The sequence below is a fragment of the Alexandromys fortis genome, unplaced genomic scaffold, assembly GCF_014885135.2.
Source record: "Alexandromys fortis isolate MF-2015 unplaced genomic scaffold, M_Fortis_MF-2015_v1.1 scaffold_46, whole genome shotgun sequence".
In the NCBI taxonomy this organism is placed as follows: Eukaryota; Metazoa; Chordata; class Mammalia; order Rodentia; family Cricetidae; genus Alexandromys; species Alexandromys fortis.
Genome location: NW_026067919.1, coordinates 10,158,246 through 10,176,973, shown reverse-complemented (window position 1 = coordinate 10,176,973; position 18,728 = coordinate 10,158,246). Strand labels below are relative to the sequence as shown.

The 18,728-nt window shown below is 46.8% G+C and overlaps 1 protein-coding gene across 1 annotated transcript; it reads right to left on the bottom strand.

Annotated features, from left to right (window-relative positions):
- Window positions 1-10,146: 10,146 nt before the first annotated feature.
- Window positions 10,147-18,336, bottom strand: Npy4r2 (neuropeptide Y receptor Y4-2). Its single transcript, XM_050140681.1, has 2 exons — window positions 18,049-18,336; window positions 10,147-13,490 (listed from the first exon to the last, which is right to left on the bottom strand). Exon 2 carries the CDS (start codon window positions 13,444-13,446, stop codon window positions 12,283-12,285), a length of 1,164 nt encoding a protein of 387 aa, XP_049996638.1. The 5' UTR covers window positions 13,447-13,490; window positions 18,049-18,336; the 3' UTR covers window positions 10,147-12,282.
- Window positions 18,337-18,728: the final 392 nt, after the last annotated feature.

Sequence of the window (18,728 nt, the reverse complement as noted above, 5' to 3'; positions counted from 1 at the left end):
AGGAGTCACAGAGCACTCTCTAGTCCGTGGTTTGGAGATGAGCATGCTCCAAACTGGTCGCTCTAGTCCACATAAGGTACAGAGAAGAGGCTGGGGTGTAGTTCGATAGAGGAAGCCTGCTGAGCATGTGCAAGTCCTGGGCTCACTGCGGTTACCCCATACCTTTGTAGCGTTGGGAGCTTCCCTGAGTCTTACTCCTGGTGGCTTCTTATCTACCGAGACACAGTGACATGTATGCTGTCCCTTGCTGGACTGACACTATGAAATTCGTATCTTTTGGGACAGCCACATGAATATTCACGAACTGATATCAGTGGTCCTCTGGCTGAAAACTTAGTTCTCTGAGCATCACAAGACCCAATTATAATCAATCAGTTGTAGCCTAAGGCACCAGGTCCACATCCACAGCCCAAAAAGCCTCTCTGGATACAGTTTCCGAGACTGGGGGAATCACACCAATCCCTGTGTGTACCTGCAATGTACAAGTGAGTTAAAGCACCAGGAAAGATTCTAAGAGTGTCCTAGCAGGTCGCTGATGATTCTCTGTATCCTTGACCTCCTCCACTGTGATGCCTCTTTTCTTGTTCCTGGTTATATTGACTAAGATTTTTCTCAATTGCTTGGCTAAAGGGCTGCTGGTTTCATTTGCTTCCTCAAAACCTAGCATCCTCATTTTATTTATCTTTTGTGTGATTAATGATGATCACAGTGGTCTTTTTCAGTGCTCTTCTCATTACCTATTTCATTTATCTTTTCTCTGATCTTCCCTTTCACTAATTCAGGGTATAAGATTGCCCTTGTGAAATCTTTCTCCTTTTTAAGATAGAGGCACATTACTGGAAACTTCTGAGTACTTTTTTTCCCATAGCTCATGAGATGTTACATTCCCATCTTTCCTTACTTAAGGAGATTCCTTAGTGGTAGTAATTCAGAAATTCTAAAGTCCTTCCCACCGCTGGATTCTAGTTTCCTTTCATGGTGGTCAGAGAAGGCACAGTACACCAAAGCAGTTTTATACACAGTATTTAGGCTTGTCTTGTGACGTACAGTACATTCTGTCTTGGAAAATGTCCTGTGTACTGATGGAAGAATGTGAATCCCAAAGCTCTTTGGGTGACGTGTTCTAGAAATGTCTGTTAAGTCCATTCAGTTGACAGTGCAGTTGAACTCCAATTGTTCAGTTTTGCCTGGATATTTATTGACAAAAGAAAGGTGTTGAAATACCCAAGTATTGGGGGCTGGAGAGATGGCTCAGTGGTTAAGAGCATTGCCTGCTCTTCCAAAGGTCCTGAGTTCAATTCCCAGCAACCACATGGTGGCTCACAACCATCTGTAAAGAGGTCTGGTGCCCTCTTCTGGCTGCAGACATGCACACAGACAGAATATTATATACATAATAAATAAATATTAAAAAAAAGAAATACCCAAGTATTAGTATGTTTGATCCATTAATGATCCTTTAGAGCCAATAGTGGTAGCTTTGTATACCTGAGTATTCCAAGATTGGGTTGAATGTATATTCGACATAATTATTCTTCCATCATGCTGAATCAATCTGTCAGTGAATAGTATCTTTCTTTCTCTCTTTGTTTTGGTTGTTGTTTTTGTTTTTGTTTTTTTCTTAAATATTGATTTCTTTGAAAAAAAAAACTACAGCTACTTCTGTTTGGTTTATATGGAATCCGTCTTTCAAATCTTTAGTCTCTCCCTCCCCCTTCTCTCTCTCTCTCTCCCTCTCTCTCTTTCTCCCTGTGCATGTGTGTGTGTGTGTATGTTTTTCTGACAAAGTAAGTTTTTTTTTTTCATAGACATCTGGGGCTTGTAGTTTTAAATCTATTCAGCTACTCTGTCTTCTGACTGAGAGGTTGAATCTGTGTATATTCTGGTTTATTCTTTAGAAGAATTTACTCTGGCCATTTTCATAATTGCTTTCCAATGTGTGTATGTTTCTTATTCTCTTGGAGTTTGTTTTTGTAGTTTGATGGGTCTCTTATGCCTAAAGAGAATAAAAACTTAAGCTATATTTCATCAAAACCAAAATAAATCAAAATTATAAAAGGGGTCCTGCCAAGATAACTTTTAATTCACCTTCTCTTGTTCATTAGTCTGTAATAAATATACAAGCTCAATGTCCCAAATGTTCCTTTAACGGATCTAACGTTGCTCTGAAATGACAGATATAAAGTAACTGTTCACTGTCACCCTAAAGACACAGACCAAACTATAGTTGTGGATTGAAACTGACAAGAATAGAACTAAGTAAAATCCTAGTGCCTTTAAATATGGCAAACCTTGGATATTTTTTTTAATATTTTTAGCAACAATATCTACTATTTTGGTTGTCAGCCTAGCCTTTAACAGCTGAGCCGTCCCTCCAGCCCTACTATCTACTATTTAATAAACAAAACCACAGAACATCTCCATTAAGTCAAACAAATTTTTGTGGTTAGTAAGTTAAAATTCAAAACTAGAGATAGCACCTTACATGGCCACATTTGTCATTGAAAACATTTCTTAATATAGAATTTCTTAACATTATGTCATTTCATTTATCACAGAATTAAAAGATAAATATATTTATAATGGAGCCATATTTTAAAAGTTGACTCAATCCTAAATTCTATTTCTCTAAGGAATCTTTTTCCAATATTTGGTCCAAAAGATAGACCACCAACAGAATCAGCAAAAGCATTTCTCCTTCCTGAACAGGCGTTTGGATGTGAATATCCTAAGTTATCTACATAGCTCATTGGCTGGCATCTCAGGAGTAAAGTTTTCATTTTATTTATAGTGAATGGAGGTTTAAGGGCTCATACTAAGCAGCCAGCATGCCTCCCTAAAGTCAACCTATTGACAAAGCTTTCAAAAACATTCTCTACATTTTCACTTATGTACACTCAAAAAATAGATGGAATCAGTCACAAGTCATGTCACAATAATAAACAATCCACACATTACCAAGACTCAATTATAAAGAAAGAGCTGAAGCCAGCATGGCTATACCTTTAGCAAACTTGGCGAATTTCTAATCCGCCAGGTGCTGACAACAGAAAGTGTATTTCTTGGCATTCTTCAGTCTGTGAGTCTGGTAACTCAAGCTTGTGTCCCCAGCTACCCTGGAGGTTGGAGCAGGAGGATTTAGTGCAAGTTCAAAGCCAACCTGGGCAATTCTGTGAAGCCCCTTTCTCAAAATAACAAGGTAAGAAAAAGGCTCAGAAAATGGCTCAGGGATGGAGCATTTGTCTGGCTAGTGTGAGGCTTGGACTTCAATGCCCTTCACTGGGGGGCAAAAAACAGCACAGAATTGGTTGAAACTCAAGTCAACAACCTCATTTTTAAAATCAAATATTCTAAGACAATACAACTCAAAGGACATAGTGATTGATTTGATTCTTACATGCTGAGGAATGAAGACAGGAAAATACGAAAGTCTTTGTTTTCTGTAATGAGATTCATATCAAGAGCAGAAAATTTCATGTGCACGGTGAACATGCTGCAATTCACAGCCTGGGTCTTGGATTTTGAGCCAAGGCGTTGCAGACAATGTTCATTGATGTTTATGGGCTGACTACAAGCTCAGGGCAAGACTGTGCCTGTGTGTTCAGAACTGAGACTGCGGTGAAGTCTTGTAAGGCTACATGGGTAAACACTGCCAGAAACAGCTCAGATTCATTACACATTTAGTTCCCGATTTGATTTTGGTTATTATATATTTAGAAGTGCTTAATGTTGCCAAATTTTTACCCTTCTATATGGGTCATGAACTGCAATTAAAGAAGCTGCAGTTACAGGATATCTCCAAAAGCAACATAAGTACCATTAATGTTAAAAATAAAATGTGTTTATAAATGTAAAAAAAAATTATGCCTGCAGTTTAGAGGCATAATTTGAAAATAAGATAACTAAACACTTTTTAACAAATATTGACTTTGGGGGGATTTCCTATAAAAAATAACAGTCCACTTGCGAAGCCCAGTTCATGGCTCACACGTCTCTGGGGACACAGCAGAAGCTGGATCATGGCTGCAGAACAAGGGAAGGCTGAGAGAAACACTCATCAGCCTTTGTCGTCACCCTCGCTCCTGAGCCCTGGTCTTCAGCTGGATGGGCTGAGACGAGGAAGGCCTCTTCCTCACTTCTGACACAACTCCAAGGTTTCTCCTCCCTAGCTTTTCATCCATTCCAGGAAAGAAGACTTCATCGCATTGGGCCTATCTCAGTCCCATAGAGACAGACTCCTAGAAATCAGGCTGACATCCTGATTAGGCTTTGACCATCAAATAGCCTGGAACACAGCAGACGCTGCTGAGCAAACCCATTGACTTTATCCAGACATTCGGGACACCCCGAGAGTTCACCTAGCCTTGTGGATCCCAGAACAGACACATGGTGGAGCTAAGGACACTGTAACCCAGGACAGACTGTCACAGCCCAGGATCTGCTGGATCACCTGCTGAGTGCTCCCTCTGCCTTAGCCCTTTGCTTCCCGCCACCTGTCCGGTCATGCTACAGCCAGAGCAGCTGCAGTATCGGCCTTCTGGAGACAACCAGCCATTCGAAAGGAGTCACACCCTTCTAGCCAGAGAAGAGAAAGGTCCCTAGTAACCTCAGACTCATTAGCTCTCTGCGATAATGCCGATGAAGACTGATTGAAATGTGCCCCTGTCTCTTGTGCCCGTAGCACGTTGATCCTCATCTCTCAACAAGGCCTGAATGTCTGAAGATACAGCCTGAACAGGAGCCTTGGAGGCTAGGCCAGGAGAGAAATAGGGTGGATCAAATGTCACCAGACAGAACATCCATCCCTTAAGAGCATGCTACCTCACAGACTGGCAGGTGGGAGAAAAGATAACTGGGTAATTTTGCGAAGCTTAGAACTGTGGGTGTCCTATTTCGTTTCTCCTGTCAGGATGATTGGAAACTGGCCTTGGTAACAGGGAATCAAGAGTTGTAGTTTGCAGCCGCCTAATATCTTCTTCTCCTCCTAGCCCGCCCACCCTCCCTCCCCTGCCAACTCCCGTTTCCTCTACCTCCCTTTGACTCTATGAAGTCTCACTGCTCCACTTGCTTAAATATGGCTGATGCGTCTCATTCCACCTGACCCCAAAGGCTAGCTCAGTGCTCTGTAATGAGAGCCTCCCTTGTCTCGCTGTTGCTTGATGACAGCTGTTACACTGATTGACTCATGGTGAAGACAAGGCTGTGACCTGTCTCTTCCTTGCTTCCCTGTTGGAGACTAAAACCTGCTCCAAACGCCTATCAGCTCCTTGTCTGTTCCTCATGGTGAAAACTAGCCCACTCTCCTTTCAAGGTCTGATAGCTACTCAGAAGACAAAGACCCCATCCCTGTGCTTGAGAGGTGACAGGCGGGGGAAAGACAGCGAGAACTATCCTTTCTTCTTTCCAACTTTTGACTCCCTGATGCCCAACATAGCCTTGACAGCACGCGCAGTGGATGCAGACATCAGACGGAACCAGAGAAGCTAAGCACAGAATTGAAAAATGCACAGAGATGCAACAGGCATCAAGTTGGACAAACTGTGACACACTGAAGGAACAGAAGACAAGGGGCGTGGCAGAACAGAGTGCGAATGGAGTGTAGCGCAAGCAAGACAAGAAGGCCAGCAATAGGAAGCCCAGCAAAGGCCCAGGGGCAGAGATAAGCACTGGGACTCTATCCAGTAGGTGACAGGAACAGTGAAATGACACAGTTAGAGCCAGGTCTGGGACCCGTGTGAAGAGACCAGTAGCCTGTAAGACAGGAGGCAGAGGGGCCATTAAGGGAGACTTCTGCCCTCCAAGCAACAGGGGGATAAGCATGAGTCAGATGCTGGTAAAGGGGCTATCAGGATGCTCATGACAGACGTGGATGTGATAGAAAGTCCGACAGAAACCCCAGGGAGGGGCTCCTGTTTGCTTTAGAGTTGAAGTAGTGTTGTGTATGAGTATCTCAGAGGTAGCCCGAGCTAGCTGTTCCCAGCGAGAATGGAGATGTGAGAGTAAGAAACAGGCAAGCCTGTCCTTACTCTGGGAACAGGTTCAAGTGTGTGATGTGGGCCGGTGAAGCCAAGGCAGCTCGGGAATAGCCCCGTGTCGGGGGACAGAGGAGCCGGTCAGGCAGTGCATCAGAGATGAAAGACCACACTGGAGTCAGATCCTGAAAACTACCGGGAGGAGGAATTCAAACAACAAGAATAACAACGACGACAATACTCAAGCAGAGTGAGGAGCCAAGGATAATCAATTTGAGCAGCCATAGAAGTCAAACTGTCAGTCAGCTGACATGCAGAGGGGAAAGGGAGTGGTGGCCAGGATGGTCTAATACTTTGGAGGGGTTGGTGAAGTCGTGAGACTTTGTACAACCCAACCGAGAAACTCTCCCAGAGGAAGAGATCTTGTGTCTTTTGTGCGTGTCATGGCCACCAGGCTTGGCCACTCTGCCGTTTCCCCAGCCCTGCGCCAAGCCAGCCAAGTTGAAGCAGTAACGAGGTAGAAGCTGGCTGTGAAGAAGCTGCCAGGGAAGTTTCCGTCCTGACCTCATGGCACAGGTGGAGCCTCACAGAACTCAAGGCTGGATGCCAGGCTGGACCCCAGGTTGGACACCAGGCTGGACCCCGGGATGGACACCAGGCTGGACCCCAGGATGGACACCAAGCTGGACCCCGGGATGGACACCAGGCTGGACCCCAGGCTGGACCCCAGGCTGGACCCCAGGCTGGACCCCAGGCTGGCAATGCACAAGCCATGCTTTTATTTCTCAACATGTTGGACGCTTGCAGTACCTTATCTAGTACCACGTACAGAACAGTTCTTAGCAATAACTGGGAACAATGAAGCTGTTGTCTGGCTTTAATAACAATTTATATAGCTCTGATATGGCTAATCTTGGCTTCAATGAATAACTAATCAAACCACAAATCATACTCTGGTCTGAGATGCAAGGCTGGAAAAGGACGCCAGGTCTCACAAATTGACAACGTGGAATGTAATGAAAACCACATAACTTCCTCCATGTTAGATTCTCCACTCAGCCCAGACACCCACTTAAGGGACTCTATTCTGTGGTTGGAGAGAGTCAGAATCACTCCGGTTCCAACAGAGATAAAGAAATCACAGAGTTTCGGGACCAAATGTCCTTTTGACTAACATGGAAACTGAGAATTACTAACTCTCAATCCTTCTCCGTAAGAAGGTGACATGGAACCGACTATACAATGAGAAAATGTCCACCAGGATGCCGTAGAATATTATTTTAAGATGTGTCACGTTCGTTTGTGCTGTGGGACATTTGCTTTAATGATGCAAAGTTGTGTTGCATTCTTTCATGTTGCATTTGTTTAACTCTGTGAAGCTGTGTTACTTTGCCTGATGGATAGCTGGGCAGAGAAAGGAAAGGCTGGGCAGGCGGGCAGAGAGAATAAACAGGAGGAGGAATCTGGGAAAGGGGGAAGAAGTGAGAAAAGGAGGAGAGGAGGATGCAAGGGGCCAGCCATGCAGCTACACAGCCACTCACAGAGTAAGGAGTAAAGAAAGGTATATAGAAGAGAGAAAGATAAAAGCTCATAGGCAAAAGGTAGGCAGGATATTTACTATTATTATTTTTTATTAAAGATTTCTGCCTCCTCCCTGCCACCACCTCCCATTTCCCTCCCCCTCCCCCCATCAACTCCCCCCCCTCCCTCATCAGCCCAAAGAGCAATCAGGGTCCCCTGCCCTGTGGGAAGTCCAAGGACCACCCACCTCCATCCAGGTCTAGTAAGGTGAGCATCCAAACTGCCTAGGCTCCCACAAAGCCAGTACGTGCAGTAGGATCAAAAACCCATTGCCATTGTTCTTGAGTTCTCAGTAGTCCTCATTGTCCGCTATGTTCAGCGAGTCCGGTTTTATCCCAGGCTTTTTCAGACCCAGGCCAGCTGGCCTTGGTGAGTTCCCGATAGAACACCCCCATTTAGACAGGATAATTTAAGTTAAAAAAAGCTGGCTAGAAACAAGCCAAGATAAGACTGGGCATTTATAAGTAAGAATAAGTCTCCACGAGACTTATTTGGGAGCTGGGTGGCAGGACCCCAAAGAGCAAACAAAGAATTAAAAAGAAGAAAACGACCCCAGGATCCACTAGGCTCCTTGGATGCCAAGGCCAATTCTGGATAAGAATAAAGGTTCAGACACAAAGCCCCCTCAACTTCTGGGTTGGGAAGAAGTCTGGATAAAGCAATTGAGGAGAGTATCAAGGCAGTCAGGGGAGGAGCCAGAGTAGGGGAGCGCAGTTTGCATGATTTCTTGGGCAGCCTCCTCATCCTCAGAAGCCCTTCACTCCTCACGACTCTGCCTGTGCTCTTTCCACTAGTTCACACCTAACGGTAAGAGTTAGGAAAAGTTGAGTGAAGGCCGTACACAAACTTACCCAGAAAACCTACAGGGAGATGAGACTGAACCTCGGTTCATTAACCCTGAGTTTAGTTGGAAGTCTATTGGGCTGTCTCAGATGTCTGTTTTGCTTGTCTAGGAGATGGGCATGAGTTCAGTTTCTGGAGAGCCAAAAATCAAGGTGACAGAAGGGAGCAGTCTGACACAGAAGCCGAATGTGTGAGACAAAGTACTGAAGAATTTGTACCTACCGCCACATCCCGGTTATCCCTATCCTGATTTCTACATCTCTCTTTCCAGGGCTGGGAAAATGGCTGGAACATCACCCACACCATCAGATGCCACACAACCATCCATACCCACCTCCATCTACAGAAGATAGAACAGAACATAGCTTCGGAAAAATTAAAGACAGCAATGAGATTCCTCGGGTTTTTTCTCCATTGAGATGATGCTCCAGTGCTAAAGGACAATGACAACCTGGGGAACAGATGGGGCTCACAGCCAATGCTGTACACATGTGGGATGAAGAGGTGTGTGTGTGTCCACAAAGCAAAAGGGCGGGGACGGTGGCATATGCTTGCACGCAGATGTACATGGAGGACAAAAGTCACCCTTGGGTATTGTTCCTCAAGAGTCATTCTCCTCGTTTTTTGAGACAAGGTCTCTCATTAGGACCTAGGTCTTGTTTGTTGGGTTAGACTTCCTGGCCAGCAACACCAAGGGTCTGCCTGTCTCTGCCTCCCCAGTGCTTGGATTATGAGCACACGTGAGCATACCTGGATTTTCACATGAGTTCTGGGGTTCAAACTCAGGTTCTCAGGACTGCATGGCAAGCATTTTAAAACCCCTCACGTTCCTGTGACTGGGGTAGTTTTTACCAGTCCCAGAATGATCATGATCAGGGCTTAACTACCGCGTTTAGATGATGAAGTGTTCTGTTGCAGTATTACCTTGCTGTCGATGTGATAAAATACCCTGGCAAAAAACAAGATAGGAAAGCAAAGGGCTTGTGTTGACTTACGGTTCCAGAGGAACAGGGTTCATCACGTAGGGGAAAGGTGGGAGCAGGAACAGGCAATTGAAAGCTCACATTTCATTTACACGCTCGAAGTCAAAAGAGAAAGGAAGCAGGAAGTGGGACAGGGCTATAAATCCTCAAAGCCCACCCCCAGTGATGTACTTCCTCCAGCAAGGTTCCATCTCCCTACACAGTTTCACCAGCTGGGGGCTACATATTCAAATACATGAACCACAGTCTTGCAGGGCCATATGGAGCCTCACAGAGATAGCAGCTGAACTTAGAAAGGTCAGTGTTCCCAGAGCCGGGTGGATCACAGGAGAAAGAAGAGAGATATCCTCTAGAACAGGTAACTCTGGACGAAGACTTTAATAATGGTAAATGGTAAATCTTCAACTGAAGCCTAGAATTGAGAAAATGCCTGGGGTTAAGAGCAGATACTGCTTTTACAGAGGGCTCGAGTTCGGCTCCTAGCACCCACATCACCAGGTGCTGGAGAAACAATCGTCTATAATCCCAGACTCAGAGTTCACAACACCTCTGGCCTCCGTGCGCACATGCACTCATGTTCGCAATCCAACACATGATGCCCATGCTTACAAACAATTCAAGATAAAATAATTTTTAAATAAATAAATATCAATACATACACAATTTAACCTCAATGATATTTTTAAACAGACATATGCATAAACTAACTAAAGAAATGAGTCCCAAAAATATGACCAGTGATTATCTGGTTCCATCATTCAAACAAAGGAACTGTAAACAATTTTTTTCTTTCACTTTATTTTGGAATATGTTTACCTTTGAATAGGATTACTTTTATCAAGCAAGTAAAGGTCGTTTATTTAAGAGGAAAAGGCTAGAGTTAGAGCCCTTGCTGCCAGGATTTGATAAGGCTTCGCACAATCTCAGAGCTCCGAGGCTTGCTTTGTGAAAACAGTCTCCAGTTCTAACCTTAATACGCCTCTGCATTTGTCATAGGAGCTTTTCCCCAGCCACCGCTGCAAGGAGAAATACTGAGAGGTGCCTGCAGTTTCTTAACTGGTAAGCAGCTATCAAAACCGATGGAAAGCTGTTAATAGTATACTTTTACATGAAGCAGAACAGAATAAAAAGGACAGGCTCCCTATGGACAGAACATTGCACTCTATGTATTTGGCAAATATTTATTGAAATATTGAAAAAGTTTCACAAGAAATATGTCCACATACAGCCAGAGAAACGATTGCCAAAACAGAGCATATCTTACCAGCAATTCAACATTTAAGGAGATGTTCAGAACACGGATCTACTCCAGACCCTAGAGTGTACATTTGCAGGTTTTCACCCAACAGCCTCATGCCCCAGGATATATCTAACAGCCCCCAACACCTAACCTCAGACCAGGTGCGAGGGCTGCTGGTCTTCAGAATATGCTTAGGTTGGTAAACATCAAGGATGTTGTTAATCCAGATATCTCAAGGGCCATTAAACACCAGGATCAGGAGACAGTCATCTGGATAGGCTAATGTCATCCTAACTAAGGTGGGAGGGAAACAGGAAGACACTCAGTGGAGCTTCTGCATAGCATCCCAATTCCTGATACTTTTACTTAATATCTACTCTGAGCCATTGGCACCTTGGTCCCATTGAGCCTAATTAATGAATTATTATTAATATAATCATAAATTCCAGGAACCAGAACAGTATCTGAAGAAGTCTGAGGCCTCAGATTTTTGTTTGTTTTGTGTGTGTGTGTGTGTGTGTGCATGTTTGTGCAAATGTGTGTATGTGCACACGCGCGCGAGAGTGTGTGTGTGTGTGTGTGTGTGTGCATTCAGGTTGGACAATGACATCTTGCCAGGATGGGCCTGAAATCTGAGCTTTGCTCAAAGTCGGTCACTTGAGACAGTCAGCAACAGCCTATACCAGAGAAGAAGAGAGCCTCACTCATCTCTCAGTATGTGTGTGATGGGTTCAGCTTTAGTTAGTACATGAGGGTTGGTAGGAGCTCTAGGCCAGCCTAGAATACATAGTAAGATCCCATTTCAAAAATATAAAAGAAATCTCATAATCCAAGAACAAAGGAGATAAACTGGAGGTGTGATCAAAAGCTGAGACAAGCTAGAAGGAGGTGGTGACCAAAAGACCTGGCCTGGACATCAGTTGCACATATGGTTGGAAGGGGCAAAGGCCAAAAAGCCCATTAGACTCTGCTTGGTGTGGGGACAGTCATTGGACCAGTATATTCACTTTATTGGAAGGTTGCTCTACACAGACAGAAATAAGGGGCAATATCCAATCTGATGTGGACCAAGTGCAACCTTGGCATTTCCTTTTTTCTAAAGACAAAATGTCTAGTCCACACACTGAGGATGCCATGAACCCAGTTCAGCAGCCAGAGGGGCACTGAACTTTGACCCCCATAAATGAGACAGTCACATTCATTGTAGCCCTGTTCCTTTCAGCAAGTATTTCATTAAACAGACTCCCAAACCCCTGAAGTTGTTTCTATGAATCTGCCTCTGTCAAAGGCTACTGGGACTTCCAGCATCCCTTGAAAGAGCATAACACATAGCCCATGGCAAGTTAGATGAACCCTCAGGATGTGGATGAAGGTTTTTTAGGCTAGGCATCTGTGCTGAGTGGCCTTTAGAGTCCAACATCTCTAGCTGTAACACCCCGAAACTCAAGCACAAAGTTCACTGTGTGATCTGCGGAATCTGGACTCAAAATTCTCCCAGAAGCAAATGGCTAAACAGTCTAAATGCCAAGCTTCAAGTGTTTATCTGGATTCCCAAGCTAAAAATAGCAGGATACTAGCCAACCTGCAATGTGTCTGCTTGGCTAAGTGAAAGGGTCTGTCAAAAGGAAACAGCAGGGAAAAGCCTAGGCAGGACTATATGAAGTTAGACTTGCTTCAGAGATCCTTTGGAGAGGTCCGTGTGCACAGTGGACAGGGGCAGATGCTCAGACTCCCCTCTGGGTGACCGGCAATGGCAGGTCAGCACCAGGGCCTTGACATCTTTCTTGAAGTTGGTGTTGAGAAAGCCGTAGATGAAAGGGTTAACACAGGTGGAAGCCATGGCAAGCATGTGGCATATCAAAAAGATGAGGTTGCCATGGCAAGCGGGTATGGCCTCCTGGTACCAGTCCTCCAGGGTGTTAAACACATGCAAGGGCAGCCAGAGCACCGCAAAGGCAGCCACCATTGCCATGAGCATGCCATTGATCCGCTTCATCTGCCCCACGCGTGAGCCGCAAGCGTCCCTGCGGAACACCTGCCTCTGCCTCCGCAGGCGCTGGTAGATGCGTACGTAGCAGACCAGAATGAAGACCAGAGGGGCAGAGTACTGGAAGAGCAGCAGGAAGGTGGTGTAGATGAGGCGGTGATGGTCTGAGGACCAGAATACAATGCAGACCACCTTGTCCTCCAAAAACTCCACCGCCTTAGAGTGATTGCGGTGGAAGAGGTCACTCAGGATGCTGTTGGCCAGGAAGGGCAAGGACAGGAAGCAAGAAATGAACCAGATGATCGTAATCCCCAGGTAAGCCTGGAAAACACTGGGCTTCCAGCCCGTTGGATGGATGATGAGCTGGTGCCTCTCCAAGGCCACGAGGACCAACGAAAGGATGGAGACTGTCACCGACATACACTGGATGAAAGTTAACATCTTGCAAAGGACCTCACCGAAGATCCAGTAGTCCATGATGGTGTAGGTGGCTGTGAGTGGCTGGCATATCAGGCACATGAGGAAATCAGAGAAGGCCAGGTTGGCAATGAGCAGGTTGGTCACGTTGGACTTTTCCTTCTGCCTTGTGGTCACATATATCAAGCAGAGGTTTCCCAGGACCCCCAAGATGGTCTCAATGCTGTAGGTGGTGATGATGAAGACCAACAGGTCCACCGAATCCTGGCAGCCATCAGAGAAGTTGTAGAGGAAACCCAAAGGATTGGTCCCATTCTTACCCTGTAGGAACTCTGGGAAGAGGGAAACCGGGAAATGGGAGGTGTTCATGGTGGGTAGGAAAAGATCCAGGAACAGGGAGGCTGGGAAATGGGAGGTATTCATGGTGGGTGTAAGATGATCCAGGAGGCCCAGTTCAGAGGTGCGGCCTGCAAAGCAAACAAACAGGACTTGGGGATCATGCCTCTAGGATGGAACCAGGTAAGAACAAGGGTGAGGGAGAAGGTTCTTGGCTCCTTCTATCCCATGGAGTTGAGAGCTATCATATAAGGGTTAAGGTAAGAGACTGGCATCCAATAATCACTGCCTTGTAGACAGCACTTGTACATGACAGAGACTGTGCTCAGTGCTTTGCATATTAGTTACTTTATTCTGACAAGTATTATCAACCTAATTCATTGGTGGAAAACCTAATAGCCATACCAGAAGCCATTACCTATCCTCTCACAGCCAATAAGGTGTCTGACTGTCTGATGCCATAACTTTCCTGACAAACTCCCTCTGGCCTCAGGGTTTGAGGTTGTTTTGATGATAAAGAACTTGGAGCACAGAAAGCCCTTAGTTGTGTCCTCCCAACAAAAGCAGCAACAGATTCTCCTTCATATAGTAACCCTGCCAGCCTTCATCACACCCATGGAACTTGAACTTTGGGGCTTGGTTTCAGACTCTAACATCTGTCATCCCTATTCCTGAGGTGGCGCGTGGTGAAGATGAAGACTGCCCGAGCTACAGATTGATTGATTCGTCAGCACACCGCCTTCTCCGTGCTGCCCACAAGAATCACACGCACTCCTGGCCACCAACACACGATGCTCATCACCCTCCCTCCAACACACTCACCTGACATACCTCCACCCGCTAGCATCTGGGTACCATTCCACTCGGGCTCCCTGAACAAACGGATCCTCAAACAGCACCGACTCTTCCAACCCCGGACGCCAAATCCTTCAAGCAGCAATGCTAGTGACAGGCAGTCTGACATGGAGGGTCGCCTACCCGGTTGTTGCACATCTCCCTGGAAACCATCACTTGGATTTTCTGGCCATCATTAAACCTTCAAGTCGGCCATTCCCAACCTTTACTGGACATCAGAGTCATCACAGGGATGTGGGCAGAGTGAAAATTCCAAAGCCTCTCCCCAGGAGAACCAGTTAAGGGGTGTGGGATGGGTCCAAGGAATCTGTATTTAACAAGCAGCATGTAGGTGGGGCGAGATGGTGGCGCACGCCTTTAATCCCAGCACTCGGGAGGTAGAGGCAGGCGGATCTCTGTGAGTTCGAGACCAGCCTGGTCTACAGAGCTAGTTCCAGGACAGGCTTCAAAGCCACAGAGAAACCCTGTCTCGAAAAACAAAAAAAAAAAAAAAAAAAAACAAGCAGCATGTAAAATCTGGCAAGCTGGCTGCACATGATTGGGGGGTCTTTTGAGAGATGCTCTTTGTAGCACAGTAATCTGTTTGATGGAATATTTGATGCCATATATTAGCCATGCCTGTTTTTAAGTATACATCCCGTTCTCAATATACACTTATCTTCATGATCAAATGCAGTTTTGACAGAAAGGCCACATTAACCAGAGATGAGTAAAAATTGGTTTTCCAGCTGTCACAAATGTCACACTAACCCCAAGGCAGCAAATGTCACACTAACCCCAAGGCAGCAAAAGGAACAGAAGCCCAAGAACCCATCTGACCATCAGCCAGGGTGAGGACATCAGTGTAAAGCAACACCAGCATGACCAGGGGGAAGTTAGCGGACAGGGAAAGCGCCAGACAAGGATCGTTGCTTTTGATCATCTGCTCGATCAACAAGGGCCAAGTCCTAGGGTAAGGACAAGGGCCACAGAAATGACTTTTACAACCATGTCCCTCCCAGGCCAGAGAAACTGATCACCGGGAATGCAGATGGACCTCAAGGCTATGGTGCTATTGCCACAGTCGGTAGTGTGTGTGCCTGTAACCTGGAAGGTCAGAGTGGCAGCCAAGGGCAGGAAGAGAGAAGAGATGATATAGAACCTAGATTCACAGGCTGAAAACGGACAAAGGAGAGGGGAGAGTTCAAAGAACAGGAAATAGCACACAGAGGCTCAGAGGCAGGAAGGATAGCAGCCTCCTGAGACAAGCAAGTTGTTCAGAACAGCTGGATCTTAGGAGATAGAAGGAAGGAGAGAGGACGAGGCTGGAAGGCTGGAGAGATAAACCAGACCAGGAAAGACAGGGGAGCCACTGAAAGGCTGCCACCAAGCCATGTGCACTCCAGAGAAGTCACTTAGACATAGAGGGTAGGCTGAGACTCTGAGAGAGCCAAGGCAGAAGAAAGAGGGCATTTAAAGGCAACATTCAGAGTTTTGCCTGGCCCATGTTCTTATCCTCAGAGAAGCCATTGGTTTCTAACTCATAGGGGTAGCTGCCTATGACCCGGGACACTACGACACAGCCTAGTCCCCAGGTTGTCAAAGAGCTTCTGAGGTCAAAGGCAGGATTCTCTCCCACACAAATGGAACCATCACATGTGTATAAAAGGTGAGCAAAGTGTCATGTCAGGATCCTGTGCAGGTCAGCAGGCTATACATTTGTACTGGGCTTAAATAACAATAACTCTGCCACCTATCTGTGGCTTGTCAGTCACTGAAATTTGCTAAACCCCAGTTTCCTCGGTGATATAAAGGAGAAAGGGAGGATGGCACCTGTGTTACAGGGCAGTCTGACTCAGTCTTAGGGCAGAGGATGGCGAAGAAGCTGGGGGTAGTGGGAAAGCGGGAGTTGCTGCTCCTAGCCCCTGAACAAGTGAACAAGTCAGTCTCTGTCTTCTTCAGGCAAACAGTGGAACTGATGAATGGAAAAGATTCTCTTCAGGAACTTTCTTTGCCACTTCCTTGGAGGTAGAGGTACCCAAGGCCAAACTGGATCATCATAGGTGTCAATCAAATATTAATTCTTTTCTCACTCATTCCACCAACTCCACCCTAAGGGACTTCATCTCCCAGCAGGACAAATGGCAACACAAGCCCATGGCCAGGCCTCTGAGTCTCCCTGACTGCAGCTGTCTGATACCAATCCAGAAATGCCAATCCCAATCCCAACAAAGACTTGTGCCAAGACCCGTTACCCTCTCTGCTCCTTTGCCGGCACTGGCCTTAAACAGCTCTCATGTGTGGTACCATCATGCCCTGCCCCACTCAGAGCTCACCTATAGGGCGGGACCCCTCTGGCCCCAGGGTTGGAAGGGGTCACACTCCTGCTCTTCCTACCACAGAGTTGAAGACCAACCCCATCCCCAGCCAATGACAGCTGTGGATGACTGAAATGAGCCTCGCTTGCTTCCTCCACCAGTTGGCCTAAAGATGGAGCTCCAGATAGACTCGGAGAATAAGGCAGTGGCAAGAAACGTGCAAAAATCTCTCTCTGAGCCACGGACAACCCGAGGGAGACCGGACCTGGAGAGGAGCTGAGCCAATTGAAGTAGGAGAGACAGAGCAGGACATTTTGAAGGGGTTTTGAAAGGCAGGTTACAGGTACCCCTTCTTCAAGAAGGGGGATAAGAAGGATTCTGTTTCCTAGGAGACATAATACAGAAGAGAAACATCGGTTTTCCCTTCCATCTCCCTGAACTATAAGCCATAACCATATTCCCACCAGAAAGGCATCACTAGGCTGATCCATATGGTATGCTCAGTAGTTGAGCTGTAAAGACGGCAGATTCATGTGGTCCTATCTAATGCTAGCTCCATTTAAACTTTAATTGCTATTTTATGTGTATGAGTGTTTTGTCTGCATGTATATCTGCGTCCCACATGTATGTCTGGTGCTGATAGACACCAGAAAGAGAGTAAGTGAGGTCTCCTGAAACTGGTTGTGAGCTGCCACATGGGTGCTGGGAATCAAACCCAGGTCCTTGGGAAGAGCAGCCAGTGCTCTTAACCGTTGAGCTGTCTGTCCAGCCCCATTGGTTCCATTTTAAAGAGGAAGCCTACTGAGATGAAGGGCCCTGGCCAAGGTTGCAGTTTGTAAGAAGTAGAACTGGGTCCCTGGCCAACCTGGCTTTGATTTCCCTGACACCCGTCTTGCCAAACACGGAATTTGAAGAGAGGAACGAGAAGCGAGCTTGTGCCAGTGGATGCTGAAGATAATATCCCTAACCCATTGACAGAACCCGACCTGATCTGTGGAGCGGGTCCCAGGGAGCCTATAGGAATGCTGGGATGTGGTTCAGACACCTGAGAGGGTGTCCCAGAAGCCCCGTCTTCTGTTGGACAGTTATCTGGCCTGTAATCATCCCACAGGAGAGCTCAGAAAGCCCACTCCATGGCAGTACCAACAATGAATAGCCTGCCTCTTCAACCCTAGGTCTTTTTCAAACAGAAGTAAACTTGACTCTCCTGCTGGTGACCACATTCACTTTCCAGGGCTGCTGTTGTCAAGTCCCCTAGGAACTAGCAAGGGTGATAACTCTGTGTGGAAGGGGAGCCCTTTATGCAAGGTCAGCAAAACCCTGCCTGGATTTCTTCTTGAAGCGGAAATGAGTGCGCTGCACCAGCCCCACCCCCACTGCCGCCCCCAGCCCAAAGCTCGGCAGCACCCTTTCCTAGCCCATCTAAGGAAAACCAATAAAACAATTTCTATCACCCCGGGAGGATGATCTCCACAACCAGCCACCAGCTCTGAATGCCTGCCTGCAGACACTTTAACACTTCAAATGTGCAACTTACTTTCTCGGATACACTCTGGTAAAGGATCAGGTTACCGAATCCCAGGTGAGAAGATCGGAAACCGGAGCTCCACAGCCCGGAGATGAGGCGCCAAGCCCCGGCTAGGAAACCCACCAGAAACCCTGCCGCAGGTGCCGGGCGAAGCTGCTGCAGCGCGTCCAACTTCCTGGAGGATGCCTTGAGCTCTTCGGCCCCCTCTCCGGCAGCATCCCGAACCCGCTGGGCGATTAATGGTTCTGCACTGGCCTCACCTGCTCCTCCCGCAGTAGCGCGGTGTTCCTTAGCCTGGGTCCACCCTCTGGCCCTTGCCTGAGCCCCGGTCCGCGCCTGCCCACAAAACTCTAGCACCGCCCGCTTCTGGAGCCGCACCCACCGCCAGCCCCCAAACATCTAGGTGCAGGCTGCACGCTGGTCCGCCCCATGTATCACCCTGCAGCCTGAGGACGAACTACACCACTTGAGCCGGCCTTTCGCGTTTCACTCTCTCCCTCTCTCTCCCTTTCTTTTCCTCTCCCTCAACCGCAGTTTCCTCAGCCATGGAATGGAGCTTAAGAAAATGCACCTTCCTACAGTGGGGTGTGGTGGTTCACGTCTTTAATCCCAGCTGTGAACTTTTTTGGTCCCGCTGGACACACATAGCTGGGTGAGACAGTCTGGTCCAGGTGTCTTCCAGAGCTGAC